Source organism: Procambarus clarkii, chromosome 59 (genome assembly GCF_040958095.1).
Source record: "Procambarus clarkii isolate CNS0578487 chromosome 59, FALCON_Pclarkii_2.0, whole genome shotgun sequence".
Lineage (NCBI taxonomy): Eukaryota > Metazoa > Arthropoda > Malacostraca > Decapoda > Cambaridae > Procambarus > Procambarus clarkii.
In genome coordinates, this window is record NC_091208.1 from 12,519,865 (window position 1) to 12,537,747 (window position 17,883).

General features: G+C 38.1%; 1 protein-coding gene and 1 long non-coding RNA gene across 3 annotated transcripts; both read left to right on the plus strand.

The window, feature by feature from the left end:
* Positions 1 to 3,758: 3,758 nt before the first annotated feature.
* Positions 3,759 to 5,107, plus strand: LOC138353631 (uncharacterized). Of its 2 annotated transcripts, none has more exons than XR_011223216.1 (3): positions 3,759 to 3,881; positions 4,167 to 4,361; positions 4,887 to 5,107. It is a non-coding gene; the product is annotated as an uncharacterized lncRNA (long non-coding RNA). The 2 variants fall into 2 exon arrangements; XR_011223217.1 differs by having other exon boundaries at positions 4,891 to 5,106.
* Positions 5,108 to 5,796: 689 nt separating this feature from the next.
* On the plus strand, positions 5,797 to 11,131 carry LOC123768300 (uncharacterized). Its single transcript, XM_045758761.2, has 8 exons — positions 5,797 to 5,969; positions 6,229 to 6,322; positions 7,503 to 7,620; positions 8,929 to 9,020; positions 9,248 to 9,363; positions 9,653 to 9,741; positions 10,453 to 10,623; positions 10,905 to 11,131. The coding sequence occupies exons 1-8, from the start codon at positions 5,845 to 5,847 to the stop codon at positions 11,114 to 11,116; spliced, it is 1,017 nt and encodes a 338-aa protein (XP_045614717.2). The 5' UTR covers positions 5,797 to 5,844; the 3' UTR covers positions 11,117 to 11,131.
* The last annotated feature ends 6,752 nt before the right edge of the window (positions 11,132 to 17,883 follow it).

A 17,883-nucleotide genomic window follows, 5' to 3' on the forward strand; every position in this document is an offset into this window, starting at 1 on the left:
GCTATCACTTCCTTTTGACGGCCGTGATGGTCAAGCGGATTAAGGCGCCCTGTAGTTACCAGTTGCGTTGCTTCTGGGAGTATGGGTTCGAGTCACTTCTGGGGTGTGAGTTTTCATTCGCATATAGTCCTGGGGACCATTCAGGCTTGTTCGCATTTGTGTTCCTCACGTGTGCCCCAAAGAATGAGGTGATTTGGTGAAATGCTATGCCCAAGATTACCATCCGAGTTGCCGTCGGGGAAGTGGCTCAAATAGCCTCGGCTATCACTTCCTTTTGACGGCCGTGATGGTCAAGCGGATTAAGGCGCCCTGTAGTTACCAGTTGCGTTGCTTCTGGGAGTATGGGTTCGAGTCACTTCTGGGGTGTGAGTTTTCATTCGCATATAGTCCTGGGGACCATTCAGGCTTGTTCGCATTTGTGTTCCTCACGTGTGCCCCAAAGAATGAGGTGATTTGGTGAAATGCTATGCCCAAGATTACCATCCGAGTTGCCGTCGGGGAAGTGGCTCAAATAGCCTCGGCTATCACTTCCTTTTGACGGCCGTGATGGTCAAGCGGATTAAGGCGCCCTGTAGTTACCAGTTGCGTTGCTTCTGGGAGTATGGGTTCGAGTCACTTCTGGGGTGTGAGTTTTCATTCGCATATAGTCCTGGGGACCATTCAGGCTTGTTCGCATTTGTGTTCCTCACGTGTGCCCCAAAGAATGAGGTGATTTGGTGAAATGCTATGCCCAAGATTACCATCCGAGTTGCCGTCGGGGAAGTGGCTCAAATAGCCTCGGCTATCACTTCCTTTTGACGGCCGTGATGGTCAAGCGGATTAAGGCGCCCTGTAGTTACCAGTTGCGTTGCTTCTGGGAGTATGGGTTCGAGTCACTTCTGGGGTGTGAGTTTTCATTCATATATATATATATATATATATATATATATATATATATATATATATATATATATATATATATATATATATATATATATATATATATATATATATATAAACCTAGAAGGGGTACCACCTCTGGTGCAAGTGTAGGGACCCATAGCCTCGGAGAAGAAAATAAAGAGTACTCAGAGAAGACCTTGTGGATCCTCACTGAACACTTTGATATTTTCTTCTCCTACCACCCCTATTCTTTTGGTATGTGTGTATATTTATCTAACTTTATTTGAAAATGTCATTACACAAAAAAAGTTACAATATTGATTACATGCAGGGTGCAAGGCTGCTTGTCACAAGTTGTACAGCTCTTCCAGCTCCTCAGATGGCGGGCAGGACCCATGGATGCAGTGAGGCAATTTCCTCTCTGGAGTGCCACACTAAGGCGCTGAAAAAGAAAACTGGCAGCTCTAGAGTCTCTAGTTGTTTCGATTAGCTTAGACCCCAACTCCTTCAAAAAGCTAGCAGCACTTTTACCCCAAGCACCAAGTGTCTCTGAGGTAATGGGGACAAAATTGTAGTGGTGCTCAAGGTCTCTGTATTTACGTGACTTGGCCGCTTCCCGGTGATTGGCAGCTCCTCCTGCTTGTGTAGCACTGAAGTCAACATAGGTATTGGCTAAAGTTGAAACGCATGTGTAGTCCCACACCAACTGTCTACCATTCTTCCAGGGGTTCACCGTGATTCCGTCTGGGCGACCGACAGGCTCATCAGAGTTGCGGGACATTAGGTAACGGGGCTCTCTCTCTGCTGGACAACCGGCTGTAGTAAGGCTTCTCTTAATAATGTCATTGACCTCGCCGTGTCTTGCATGCCATCCTCCTGTCCTTTGGCAGAGAAGGCCATGCCGTCCATATCTGTCGGCCTCTGCCTCGCCGCAAATACACCTGTATTCGGTGTGGATTGGGGCAGCTAGGCGGAGAGCCACGGCAATTCGGAGGGCCTGCGGTGTGAGACGGGTGCCGGTTGCTGACATTGGGGTTGCTAATAGGAATATATATATATATATATATATATATATATATATATATATATATATATATATATATATATATATATATATATATATATATATATATATATGTGTATATGCGAACAAGCCTGAATGGTCCCCAGGACATATGCAACTGAAAACTCACACCCCAGAAGTGACTCGAACCCATACTCCCAGAAGCAACGCAACTGGTATGTACAAGACGCCTTAATCCACTTGACCATCACGACCGGACATAATGAGGTGATAGCCGAGGCTATATGAACCACCCCACCGCCGGCACTCGGATAGTTATCTTGGGCATAGCATTTTACCAAATCACCTCATTCTTTGGGGCACACGTGAGGAACACAAATGCGAACAAGCCTGAATGGTCCCCAGGACATATGCAACTGAAAACTCACACCCCAGAAGTGACTCGATCCCATACTCCCAGAAGCAACGCAACTGGTATGTACAAGACGCCTTAATCCACTTGACCATCACGACCAGTTTTCAGTTGCATATGTCCTGGGGACCATTCAGGCTTGTTCGCATTTGTGTTCCTCACGTGTGCCCCAAAGAATGAGGTGATTTGGTAAAATGCTATGCCCAAGATAACTATCCGAGTGCCGGCGGTGGGGTGGTTCATATAGCCTCGGCTATCACCTCATTATGTCCGGTCGTGATGGTCAAGTGGATTAAGGCGTCTTGTACATACCAGTTGCGTTGCTTCTGGGAGTATGGGTTCGAGTCACTTCTGGGGTGTGAGTTTTCAGTTATATATATATATATATATATATATATATATATATATATATATATATATATATATATATATATATATATATATATATATACCTTAATTTATTGCCTGGCAATGGCAATTCTGTAATTGCAGAGTCTCCCGGTGCTGCTGTTGAAGTGTTACCTGAAAACTTTGATGGTATGTCACATTTGTTATTATTTAAAAAAAAATTCCGTATATATATATATATATATATATATATATATATATATATATATATATATATATATATATATATATATATATATATATATATATATGTATATATATATATATATATATATATATATATATATATATATATATATATATATATATATATATATATATATATATATATATATATATATAAGCCTATACTTGCATAAACCACAAGTGAAGATTAACAATCATTGGACAACACCCACCAGTGGGACTCGAACCCAGAAAGCACATATATATATATATATATATATATATATATATATATATATATATATATATATATATATATATATATATATATATATATATATATATATATATATATGTATATATATATATATATATATATATATATATATATATATATATATATATATATATATATATATATATATATATATATATATATATATGGCTATCCTCTCTGAAATTGCAGGGGAAAGGACTTGGGTCCTTGATGTATGTAGGGTGGATCATAGTAGGCTTAAGTTAAATGCCTTATAAAGACCCTTAGCCCATTTTCATAGTCATTCCAGATGCAAGTGTCCTGTCAAGGTTGTATAGATAGATGAATAAATATGGTTGTAGATAAATGGATAAAGGGGTAATATTATAAACACATTTGTAAAAATATTATTATAAATTATAAATACTGTATATATATATAAAATTATTTAAATTTATATATAAAAATATTTTTTGGTCAAAATATTGACTTAGAGTTTGAGTGAAATTTAAAATAGCTAAAGAAGATAGTCTAAAAATCAGTGTAAGATTATCATTAAAGTATAATAATTTCAGCCGCTGCCGAACTTGCTGCAGAAATAAAAAAAATCCAAGAATCGCAAGTGATGATTTCTCAATGGCAGCAAAGAAGAATGAAGGCTGAAATTTCTTGGGAAGAAAGTCGGTCAGTTCTATTTGAGTGGGAGGTGTGTAGGCACGCTGTTCCAGTTGAAGGTACATACACAATACTTATAAGCATATTGTCTATTTACATCAGCATATCAGTTTACATTACAACTTATTATATTTGCATTTTTCTTAGTTATATTTTTTGAATATAGAGTGGATACTTCGTTTTAAATATACCTGAAGCATTTTATCACTAATGAAAAATGTTTATGTATACTTATAGACCATATTTTTTTCCTAATTCTGCATGATCTGAAACTGTAAAGAAGTCTTTTTTGACAAAGATGCGATATTTTTGAACATATGTTTTCAAATATTTTCATTTGACAGACACAAAATGCTTCAAATGTATGATTGAAGCCAGCATCAAATGTGAAGATTGTCATCGCCTATTCTGCTACCACTGTGATATGAAAAAACATTTTTTAAACCCATTCCATGATAGGTTTTCCTGGGCCAGTGGATATTATGAAGCATTGCCACCAACTGTGGCTGTTGACCTTAATGGGACATTTACTGACTGGCGTATGTAAACCAAAAAATTCTTTACATATGAAAACTTTTCTTTTTACCAAGCCTTTACAATATAAGTACCAAAATATTGAAAGAAAAAAAAAATTTTTTTACTCAATAAGCAATTCAATTTTTATAGCATTTGACTTCCTGAATATTATTTAAATATGCAATCTTTGCTAAGTTTATTATTATTTTCTTTTTCAGAACGTGTTGTGCCATTTCCTGTGCCAAAAATTTCCTGTAACTGTAAAGACTGTAACCTTAACATAAAGAGTTCTGACATCATGTGTACTTTCATAATGCTCTCAGGTATATTTTATTTAATATTAAGTTTGAACACATAAGTCTATGAGTATTTGCATCACTGAATATAGTAGCATCACTGAAGTTCTAGTGACGATACCCATACCCAAGCATGTGGACTTCAATCTTTGAGACACAAACATATCCATTCAGTGATGGAGATGAGTTTTACAAAAGATTCAAAATAAGCTGCTTTATTTTAGGAATAAATACTAAAACTAAGCTTTCTAGGCAGGTATGACCTTTATCTGCCCATATTTGAGTGTCAAGAGTGTGGATACAGCCTTCCTGCAGATGCTAAGATGTTGTATGATGGTGGATACTTCTGCTCATCAGCCAGGAAAAGTAACACATTCTTCAGCACCAAACTCCTGAACAACTGGCATTTCCTTAAAAGGAACAGCCCAGGTTTATCAATGAAATCCTTGTTAATAGCGCTCCAAGCGCTTGGCTCTCATAATGGAAGAGTAAGTATTTATTAATTTTATATATGTAATGTAAGTACCTGTATACATTAAACTGTATATATAATAATATATAAAATTATGAACCCACTCCACACATTCTCTTGTGCCACTTACATGTACAAAACCTTGTTCCTAAATGCACATCCTGATCTGAAACTCTTCCTTGATAGATGTAAAGGATCCCATAATCACCACACCAGAAATCAATATTTCTCTGATATCCCCCGAGTCAAACTAAATCTGTGCAAACTCTCTATGCAAATAAAGTAATTGGTTATTGCTCCTAATTGGTAAACACTTTATTGAATTAAAAGCTGTCAAGCTGTTCTAAACATTATTCAAAAGTAAAACTAAAAAAGCATTAATTTCATCCTTATAGTTTCCTACGTAGTTCTTCAAACTTGCACTGTTACTTGTGCTACCCACTCCCCCAATATATATGGCTAACTCATGCAACTTGCATGGCTTAGCCACATCTGGGCCTAGTGCTGGGAACTAGGTTCCCAGCACTACGCTGGGAACAAGGTTCCCAGTATTAGGCTGGGAACCAGGTTCCCAGTACTAGGCTGGGAACGTAGTTGTTCAATCTTGCACTATAACTTGTGCTACCCACTCCCCCAATATATGGGGCTAATCCATGCAAATTCTATATTCAGTATATATTTCAGGATGGTTGCATCAACTGTGAAGCTGCTAAAAGAACATTCCAGGAGTGGAGATTTATGCAGTATGAACTTGCAAATGTCCAAAGCTACAATAAGACCGTGTGCCCTGCTTGTCATACTAACCCATTTGCCATACATATTGATGGCAACAAAAAGTTATTCCGATATGAAAAAGTTGGAAGGTACAGTTCTTAAATAATTTTCCTTTTGTAAGATAAATTTTTATTTTTCAACAATTAATACATTTCTATTAGGGCAACTTATATATCACAATACATTATTCGTTATGTAAATATATCAATATCTGAAAAATTCTTACATGCAATACATAAGAGCGTTATTCATGTATTACAACATTAAGTAATATATATTTACACAATCATCAAAATTGAAAACAAATCAATGTAAATTATGTAAATACTGTCATTTTCTTTCTTTAAGAGGATTGAGGGAATCATTTTATTCAGAGAGTGTCTTTGCTGCTGACAATGATGTGACTAATCACCTTAACCATATAGAGAGCTTAAAAACAAAGGTAAATATTATGTGTACAGACTTTGTAAACTGTACATAGATTTTATATTTTTATTTATATATACAAGACTTTTTACATTCTTGTACAGCCACTAGCACGCATAGTGTTTCAAGCAAGTCGTTAATCCTATGTTCCCCAGAATATGACCCCACCAAATCCATTAACAACCAGGTACCCATTTTACTGTTGGGTAAACAGGGGGGGGGGACATAGTTAAGGGTTGATGCCCAGTAAATCTTCCAAGTCCAGGATACAAACCCAGGACGAAGCGCTCGCGAAACGCCAGGCGAGTGTCTTAACCCACTACACCATTGGGAAAAGACAGTCATGATGTCTTACAGTTTACAGAGTTAATATATATATTATAACAAGTAGTTAGGTTTTTTTAACCCAGAGGCAAGTAAACAAGTAAAATATAGAGTACTCAACGTTTGTCAAGAGCTACATGCACCATATAAATGGTGATTTTTGGGGTCTGAAGCCAAATTGAGTAAGATGCTATATTTCTGTTGGTCTATATCACTTTTATATAACCCATCAGGTTAGGTTCTTTTCATTATTTATTATATATTTTATATATACTGTATTTATTATAATATATATATATATCATATATATTATATAAATATATAATATATATGATATATATATATAATATATATAATTTATATTTGATTTGCAGAACAGCCAAAATTGTGGTGTCTCGTTGTGGAAAGCGGCGCGAAACGAATCGTATACACACAAATCCCTGGACCAGACTGGCATAAGCCTTGCATCATGCCGGCATGGTGTAATTCTCAAAATGTGCAATATGACTCGTGGTGAGGTTTTTGGCTATGCACACTATCTCCATATAAATTACTTCAAAAGTGCCAAGTACATCTGCCAGGACATCATATGCCAGTACAGTACTGGCCATGGGCCCTGAAAATTCAAGAAAAAAATAAAAAATTCACCCTACTGGAGACAAAGCCGTTCCTAGGTGTTTTGCATGCAAAAGCACATGCATGGTATTGCCAGGTAAATAATTTGTCAAAATAACGGGTATAAATGTAACGTTATTTTAGGGTTAAAAAGCTATTAATCAGAATAAAGTATTTAGTCATAATTAAATTTTTGAGCAATCGACTAATATTCTTTCCTTGTAATTATTTTACAGTGTGTTACATCTTAATTATAGGTCTTGTATGGAGGACGCTGGCAGCACGGAAGTGGTTTGACCACAGGTGAAGAAACCGAGCAAATTTTCAGCTATATGTCGCGGTACAACAGTACCACCAAAAACATGTTGAAAACCGGTTAGTTTAGAGTGCATTGTTACAATGAGGAAGGTATAATCTATTAAAACTTGTTAGTGATATTTATTATGTGTAATGAAGATGACTTCAGTAACTAGCAACACCTGGTGTCACCCTACAACTTTGTGTATATGAATTGGATTTGATTAATATAGCAAGTAAATTATAGATAGTATAAAAGTGAATGTTGACCAGACCACACACTAGAAGGTGAAGGGATGACGACGTTTCAGTCCGTCCTGGAACATTCTAAAGTCAATTGTGATGAGGAAGTAGAGACAGGCAATAAATAGGCTAGTGAGAGCTGAGGAGCAAAGCAAGGTGTATTTTAGGGGATAGTAATAATAATAAGAGCTGCAGATGGCCTATTGGCCCATACGAGGCAGCTCCTATTATAACCACTGAATGAGAAGGAGATAGGAATAAGAACTAACTAACACACCAACAAACTAACACACTTCGTAGCAATCTAGTTCACAGTGCTCCTCAAAACAAAACAAAAAAATGCTCCTCCTGCTGCTGGTGTCTACTCTATTTCCTGTTCATCTTGTACAATACTTTGGCGAAACTGGCTGTACACTGAATGACTGACTTAAAGAACACAAGAGAAGTGTCAAGTCTGCAGACACTAACAATGCTCCCTTCTGCCATGTGAGGGATTCTAATCATCCCATAGATTGGTCTTCCTCCAAAATAATCTCTCCTGCCTCTACTCTCCACAGACGCCGTCTTGTTGAATCGGCTCTAATACACAATGTACCTAACATGAACTTGAGTCCTGGCTTGGTTGCTGTGGACTCTTCCCTTTCACAGTATATACTCAAATGCTGTAATCTTTCTAACAAACGTGACCTAACATAAGCCTACCCCTTCCATTTATCTATCTTTTCTTTCTCTTTCCTTTTCTTTCTCTCTTCTCCCTTTTTCTGTTCTTTGTCTTCTCCTACACTCCCTTGCTATCGTCTTCTTATTCCTATCTCCTTCTCATTTGGTGGTTATAATAGGAGCTGCCTCGTATGGGCCAATAGGCCCTCTGCAGCTCTTATTATTATTACTATCCCCTAAAAAACACCTTACTTTGCTCCTCAGCTCTCTCTAGCCTATTTATTGCCTGTCTCTACTTCCTCATCACAATTGACTTGAGAATGGTCCAGGATGGACCGAAACGTCGTCGTTCCTTCACCTTCTATTGAGTGGTCTGGTCTACATACTTTAGCCACGTTATTGTGACTCATCGCCTGCATAAAAGTGAATTATTTTCATTTTACATATTCATTGAAGGGAGTTATTTTTTGTCCCTTTTTTCAGAGCGTGAAGAAGAACTTAGTGAATCTTCATTTTTTTGGAACCAACGTAAACATGACTCTTTAGCTCGTGTTCTAGCTTCAAGATTTTGTAAGGTAAGTAATTTGCTTTATTCATTGAATATATGCAACAATGATCATGAATAAGTGCACAGGAAAAAAAAATATTCAAAAATAAAAATAAAAATAACATTTACTGCCATTAAACAGCCTTCATCAGCAGTTATGCTCGTAAGGATTGTTTTTTTTTTGTAATGTCAAATATTAAATAAAAATTGCAACATTTATTATACTAACAGGGCAGTTTTTTCTCCTGTTGATAGGCAAAAGAAGCTGCAGAGTTAATAAGAAAGGAGTTAGCTGACTTATCTCTTGATGAAAAACAACTTCTCATCTGGATTGCAGAGTTAACCAACTTAGCCCAGAGTTTAAATAAAAGGTTTGCTTGTAAAATATATAGTAAGAAACACTGTTTTGAAATACTCTTATATATTTTAACAAGGTTATTGTACTGTAAAATCAATGCAGTACCATAAATCATAAAATTGCCAAAACATTTCTTTATTATTTTAATTGTTTAGTTCTTGTACAGTAATTGTCAGCCATCATAAAATGCCATTGTGACCATTGCCTAAAAATTTAAGTTATTTTTTTTTTAATTAATCAGGGTCTTTACATGTTTGAATTTAATAAACATTATAGTAAACAGTATCCTCTATTCTCAACAGATCAGTTTCTCAAAATGATGTTCAAAAGGGGATAGAGTTAGTATGTGACTCAATTAGAACCAAGAAATCCCACATATCCAGTGTAGCAGGTATGTTAAAGCTTATGTATAAGTTAGGGACTGATAAAACAAACAGAAATCTTTTAGTGTTTGTAAAATACTTCAAGAAAACAATTACTTTTTTTTATCTAAACACATCTAATGTCATTTATTTCTCAGGTAGATTTGTATGGATACCATCTCACTTAGGTGTTGTCCTATGTAATTATAGGTAATTGTCAAAATTAAGTTGAGATATCAATATCTATGGCAGGTGCCTGCAGGTAATGAATCTGCCAATGGAAATCATTCCAGTTGTAAACTATGTGAACAAAAGCTAGGACATACTGTCTATCACTATATATGTGATTGCCCTGTTATCAATGACTTCAGAACAAATGGTATGATGTACTTTGAGTTTTGTTATTACTTCATACACTCAGGAATATTGGAAGATATTCTTGTGCTGTACCCCGATTTTGTTAGTGGAGGCTAATAGATCAGCCATACATTTCATATTCTCTCCAGATTCCATGTATGACTGGCTGTCCTGTGAGGTTTTTGATCTACACTGTGGTCTTTCATACATAATAGGATAGCAGCACATTGCTGTGTATACCTAAGCTTGTTAAAAAAAAAGTGCTCGGCAAATATTTATGTAGTGTGTTCTGCTACTTTTGTGTAGGTATTCACTACTAAGTATATACAAAACAAATTTATCAACTATAATCTTATTTACTAGTAACAAAGTGTTTCTTTCAGTTTCAAGCAAAATGAGATCACGATACCGTGCAAAGATTGAAGCAGACAAGAAAAAGTTGAGGGAACTGATAGCGGTCTACAATGAAGACAATACAGAAAAACTTAGTGTGGACATTGCTGAAGAGGGCAACTTTCCATGGTATAATGACACTCCTCAACCAACTGATAATGGTAAGTATATTTGGTTATTTTTCTGTGCATATTGGCCTTGTCAATGAGGATAAATATTGTTAGCTACTAACATGTTAATTCAAACTTACTCATTATGGTAATGGACAAATGGAAGTCCATGCCTAATTTATATTTTTAGCATAATAATATTAACAAGATACCTTAAAAATGATTACATATGATTGCATTGTTGTTGCATAATACATGCATCCTACAATGACAGATTTGTTCATGTTCCTTATTAAATAATTTACTTTATATTTTATTTTTTATTTCTTAAGTTACTCTTCAAGAAAAGAGAAATGCTGCAGAAAAGCTGCATATGTACAACAGGACTATGGAAGAACAAAATGTCATTCAACTGGAAATGAAAAGTTACTTGGATTTCTACAGAAAAAAGCTTGAAGAGATAACACAAAGACTAGATGATGTACAAAACAAAAGTGCTCTACCCTCTTGGATAATTGAAGTTAGTATCAGGTATCAATATTAACTTAATTACTCCACTGAAATAAATGTTATTGCATTATAGCTACTTGGTAATTATTTTAACAGGTAGCTTAATCATTGTTGTTTGTGTCTAAGCTAAGTAAAATTAGTAAAAGCATTTTGTAGACACAAATTGTAATATATTTTCATTATCACTTTTACTGGTTAAAGTTTAAATGAAACACTTGTTAGGAAAACAAACATTTAATTTAAAAAATGCCTGAAATAATGATGTGTGTTTGTTTTACAGGAACAGGGTAAATACTCAATAAAGAAGTCATCATTCCAGCATGTAACCAGTGGACTTACGGCCCTCTTGCTAAATATGACGGCCCAGTAGGTTCAGGAAACTACTTCATTTGAGATGATGCTTCCTAGCATTACGTAAGTAATGAAGAAATATGATATATATACTCACTATAATGTTGGTACTGAATGTATAACATGGAAATACACATTTTTACTCTGAAATAATCATATTTTATAACGAAATTATACGAAACTTAACTCGCAGTTCAACACAGGAAGTCTACATTCTAAGCCTGGTAGCACTCGAAATTATTGACAACACTGAAGTAGACAGCTTAATTATTTCTGACTCCCTTTCTTCACTACGAGCAATAAACAGTTTGCAATCATGTAATAACGTGCTTGTCTTGGAAGCTAGACAAAGATATATAAGAATACTTAGCAAGAGGGTAAATATAAAAATGTTGTGGATTCCTTCTCACATTGGCATGCAGGAACATGACAATAAATAAGCCTCTGTATCTCTTTCCACTTCGGCTCACAAGATGGGAATAGGGTGCATAATAAATGCGCTAAAGAGAGAATGTTGTGGCTTTGGGTAATTAGATGATTCCAATTTTGCTATAAAATTATGTTAGTTTAGAGTAAAAATAAGTTTTTTTTTTTATGATGTTCTACATTCAGCACCAACAATATAGTGAGTAAATAAATCGTAGTGTTTCATTACTTACGTATACTGTACTAAGAAGCTTTGGGTAATTAGACGGACTGCCACACACCTAACTACCTACCTGATTTACATGAGGTTTTGTCATATATACCAATAACATAGATGAAAATATTACAAACCACATCATCAAATTATAATGTAAATTATAATTAAAGGCAAGATCTTGTATATGGGCCATAACAGTCCACGTCACAAGTACTAAATTAACATGACTACTTTACATAAAGAATATTAAATGTTTATTCAGGTAAAAGTTCTAATAGCAGATTTGTATGGCATAATTAGGGGACATGCATGATTTTGGGTAGTAGAACCCCAAGCACATGTACAATAATTAAGATAATGGCAAATGGCAAATTGTGAGTGTCTGAACTCGGGGAGCGAGAGCGTGGCGGCTCGATGCGGTCGTAGTCTGCTGTCTGCTCTGTGTCGAAGCTGTAGCGTCTTGGGTCGATTAGAACTGTACACGCCGAGTGCTACATTGTTGAATGGGGAATTGTACTGTCCTCCATTCCTCATATCGCTTGCTTATATGGTGATTACACCTCAGCTCCCTCCAACAAGCTGAGAAGAGTATTACCTGTAATTGGGGAAAGGATTGTAGCTTCTGTAATTAGTGCTAATTAGTTATGCTATTAAGATAATGAGATAATGGAGCGAGTATAAGGATTACTCGCTACAGCATTTTAATACCACGCAGAGTTATGCCATGTGCAGGTGGGCGATTCCACGGGTTTACAACCCTATGGGTGAAAGCATCTTTGGTTTTCTGTCCTACATTGTGGTTTCTTGAGCTTGAACCCGTTGCTCCTCGTTCGTGTTACGTCTGACCGTTTGAAAAAACTGTCCGGATTGACATCCTCCAAATTTAGTATTTTATGGGTTTCTATGAGATCCGCCCTGTCATGCCTGGTCTGCAGTGTTGTTACCCTAGTGGCCCTCATCCATTCCTGATACGAGAGATGAAGCTCTGGTATGATTTTTTTTAATTACCTCTTCCACTTGTTGAGCAATATTATTGTCCCCAACTCCCCTTGAAACTTCGGGGGGGTATAGGGTGTTGATGTAGCTTCAGGGCACCAATCCCCCCAGCCACAGGGCATGGCGAGAAGGCGAAATGATGCATTCTGACTCAAACGTCCTTTCCTTCATCTATCTGTTGTGAGGTAGTGCTGTCAATTTGGTAGTTCTGAAGTGGATTGTTGTGGCCCACATGTAAGGGCCACATTTATCGACATTAAAAAGCATTTGTCAGTCATCTGACCATTTTGAAGTTCATTTAGATCACTTAGTAAGGTCTCATTATCACCTTCAACTATTCCATGGTCCAGGGATTTTCTGAAAAGGAGTTTCACTGACAAACATAGTGAATTTGCCAGTTCAGTTCCTTTACGACTTGGGACTGAAATGCATTCACACTTTGGGCTTCTGAGTCTTTTAGTTTGTCAATGCTCTTCCTGATTGTGTAGCGTGTAATTGGTATTTCCCCAATTCATTCTCTTTACCTACGACAAACATACAGTACGTCCGTGAACACCAAACTGACGTCATAGTGCTACAGGAGACGATGGTAGGTGATGACTTCAACCCAAGGTTCAGCGGTTATCGCAAGTTCTCCCTGCCCTCTGGGGAAAGAAAACGGGGTCTCATCACTTTTGTAAATAACAACATTCCAGCACAGATTATTGATGACCTGCACATGGGGGATGAGTTTGAATCACTGGGAGTAACCCTTTACTTAAACAATAATGCTCTACATATAATCAACCTATGTGTGCCACAGAGTAAACTTGACCTTGACACATTGCCTGAATTTGTTAATGAAGAACCTACCCTGCTGGTCGGTGACCTGAATGCCAGACACCCACACTTTGGTGCCAACTGTCATCAGCCCAATGCCAATGGACGCAAACTGTCACTCTTTGTCAGGGGAAGTGAAAACCTTAGGGTCCTGGGTGATGAACAGCCAACTCACCTCAGAGGAGGAAGATTAGACTATGCTCTCCTGCTGAATGCACAGGACACAGATGCCAGTACACACATTGTGCACAGTTTATGTAGTGACCACTGGGCACTAATTACCACCGTCGACATGAGCAAGAGAAGGAAAGAGACGAATAAAAGAAAAAGGTTATCACTCGGACCAGATAAGAGGCTGCACTTCATAAACAGGATGAGTGACTGGTTCACGGAATACCAAATCCCAGAAGTCATTGACACATTTGTTGATGACCTTAATCATCAAATTGAGAGCTGTCTAAGAGTTCCGTGCCGTACACCTGGGCGAAGTAACCCTCAGAGGAAGAAAATAAAATGGTATGAAAATGATTACATAAAGATGCTTAACGCAAATGTGCGAGACATGAGTAGAGAGTACCGGAGACATCCCACTGAAAGTAACCAAGAGTGGTTTAAAACTGTGTGTCAAGTAGCCAGGGAAGAGAAGATTAAAGAGCGGGAAAGACAATGGCTTGAGTTCACTAGCTCTATTGGACGGGAAACATCTGCAAGACAAGTGTGGGCAAAAATTCAGATAGCTAAGGGGGCAGAGCCCGGCCTGCGGCTCACAAAGACCCCCAGGGTAAGGCTGAGGAACTAATTCACAAGTGGAGTGATGCAGCATCCTCCTCCTCCCTCCCTGCAGAAATCAGCAGGGAACAGCTCCTGCGACATGATGACAGAAGAATTAGGATAACAGGAGCACTGTCTAGTGATGACGAATATGGGGAACCAATCACAGCCCAAGAAGTAAGGAGCGCTATGAAAAAGGGTAAAAGTACAGCACCTGGTGAAGATGGCGTCACCTACGACATACTCAATGCACTGTGTGAAGTGTCTGGGAATCCACTTCTCCACCTGTTTAACAAGTCATTCCTAAGTGGAGTGTTGCCCACACAATGGAAACACGCAATAATTATTCCCATACCGAAGCCTAATGACCCTGGTAATTACAGACCTATCAGCCTCGTGTCATGCACTTGCAAGATGCTTGAAAGGATCATCCTAAACCGACTGTTGCACAAAATAGGCAGGTTAGGGGAGGGGGTCAATGGATTTGTTAAAGGACGGAGCACAGCAAATTGTATAGTTAATTACTTGGCTAATGACACGGCTAGGTACTCTGTATTTGTTGACATCAAAGGAGCCTTCGACAAAGCACAGGGGATTGCGATCCTGGATGAGCTTGCATGCATGGGTGTCAAGGGGAGACTCATGAAATAGGTTGAAGACTACCTCACAGGAAGGAAAGCCAAGGTTTGCTTCAATGGAGCAGTCTCCAGAACAATGAATATGGAACTCGGGACCCCCCAAGGCGGAGTCTTAAGCCCTACACTATTCAATGTACTTATGAACGCCATTGCAAATATTGATTTTCCGGAAGGAACACAACAAGTGGGATATGCAGATGATGTCCTAATACAAGCTCCCACCTTGGGAAAAATTGAACAGTCCATTAAACTCCTCGGAAGGAAATGTATTGAGCTCGGTTTCACTCTCTCCACAAACAAGACGAAGGCATACTCCCATCACAAGCGGAGAGCAAATGAAGAACTGTAAATTAATGGTGTAACACTTGAATGGGTTGACCACTATCGGTACCTTGGCGTCACTGTCGGCTCTAACAAGGGAAAGAAAGAGGAGCTCAATCAACTCATAGGAACATGCAAAAGTCGACACAGGGCACTGAAAGCTATGACCTGGAATGGACATGGAGCCTCTATTGCCGTGCTTAAAATGATGTACACAGCCTATGTGCGCTCCGTCATAGACTATGCCGCACCAGTACTGTGCACCTACTCCCAAAGCGATATGAAAAGGCTTGAAAGCATTCAAAATGAAGCCATGACAATCATTCTTGGAGTTCCAAGAACTGCCAAAACGTCTAATCTACGAGAGGAGTTGTCCCTTCCCAGTGTTAAAAGCAGAATTCAGGAGCTGAATGCTAAGCTTGCAATTAGGATAGCCAGAGATCCCCATTACAATGATATTGCCAAGAAAAAACTGAGCTCTGTGCTACTTTCAGGGGGAAACAGGAGAAGCAAAAAATGGCATCACAGAGCAGTCTGCTACCTTGAAGAGCTTCACCTGCTTGAGCAAGCCCGTGAGCTCCTGCCTGTAGAGAGGTTACCTCCCTGGGAGGATGACTCATGCAAGATCATCATCAATGAAATGGCAATGAAAAAATCCAACATGATACCACAAGAAATGAGGCACAAGTATCTCGAGGAAATTTATAAAGAAGCCGGAGATGAACTAGATCAAATCTACACTGACGGGTCATCTAATCCTATCAATGGCAGGGCTGGTGCAGCATACACGGTAATCAAGGATAATACCTTCCAACGCAGAAATGAAGAAAAAGCACGTATTGAGAACTATGCCTCTTCAACGCAAGCAGAGCTAACTGAGATTGTTATGGCGTTAAGGTTTCTTGGACGGAACACTAATGGTGCAGCGATTTGCACCGATTCAAAAGCAGCACTGCAAAGCCTAAGTAAAAATCAGGCAGAAAATCTTGCAATAGTCGCTGAAATCAAGAGAGCTGTGAGAGTGCTTACCAATCAGGGAAGAGTCATCAAGTTTCTGTGGATCCCCTCCCATGTTGGAATATGTGGAAATGAACGAGCAGATGTGCTGGCTGCTGAAGGCGCTGAAGGAGACCATATTGAATACTTCATACCCATGACTCAACTACAAATTAGAGGTATTATCAAGCAACATCACCGTGACAAGGTAACTGAGGAAAGGAGGATAGAAGCACAAACCAGTGAATCTGTACGATGGTACAACATGGTTGCAGCTGGCAATCCCAATCATTATGGCCGAAGAGGAGGACGACGAGGGAGAGAATCAGTAATAGCGAGAATCCGTCATGGATACAAATATCCATGGAGATTTGGAATGGAAACAACAGTTGATCAGCGAAGTTGCAGAATCTGTGGTGAGAGTGATGGACACCGCCTTGACCACTATCTACGTGAATGTGAACACCTGAGAGACATTAGGAATAACTGTAGAATAATAAACCCCACATTGTTTGAGTTAGGAAAACACTATTTGTCAAATATTGATACTGTTCTTAAAATATTTCCTCATTTTGCACCCGCAAGATAACGTAAGCTTTTAAGGGTTGATAAATGTTAATCTTCTTGTTTGAGGAGCTGTTCACTTGAGACAGTTAAGCAAGTCCCAGCTGTGTCTGGGTACAAGTGACAGGATGAACAACCCAGCGGGTTTTCTTCCTATTGGGGAGTGTTGTACATTCTGCTATGGCGGTATGTTCACTCACAAGATGAGTGGCGCTGCCCAATAAACTCGCCCCTCGGGGCAAAATTTAAATTTAATTTGTGTGGGTGATGGGATGTCATTCAAGCTTTCTAGTGTGAACACTGATGTAAAGTATTCGTTCAGTGTGTTTGCTGCCCTTTTATCGTGCAACTTAACATTGTTCAGCCCGTCCTCCAAACAAAGATCCAAAAGTGATTCCATGCACCCGCCAAACCCCCTGTTTATGAATGAAAAGCGGTTTACACACGACTCACAACTGCTGACGTTCGAACATATCCGGAACAAGTGCTTCACTGACGAATTTTGTTCGAATTACAACACTATCAATGCTTCACCCACGTACTACAAATACAAATAAACGCCATCAGAACCTAAACACCTGACCTAACCTATCCTATGCCTATATATACACAATATGCCAATATATTATAATATTAATTTATACTTGAGAAAATTCTCGTTTTGAATGAACAGCATGTTAAAATTTATGAATGCGTCTGTGG

Coding starts and splice junctions, on each gene's coding strand:
- LOC123768300 (XM_045758761.2), top strand. CDS start 5,845: ATGCAGTATGAACTTGCAAATGTCCAAAGCTACAATAAGACCGTGTGC. Junction 7,621..8,928: donor CAAAAACATGTTGAAAACCG/GTTAGTTTAGAG, acceptor CCCTTTTTTCAG/AGCGTGAAGAAGAACTTAGT. Junction 10,624..10,904: donor TCCTCAACCAACTGATAATG/GTAAGTATATTT, acceptor TTATTTCTTAAG/TTACTCTTCAAGAAAAGAGA.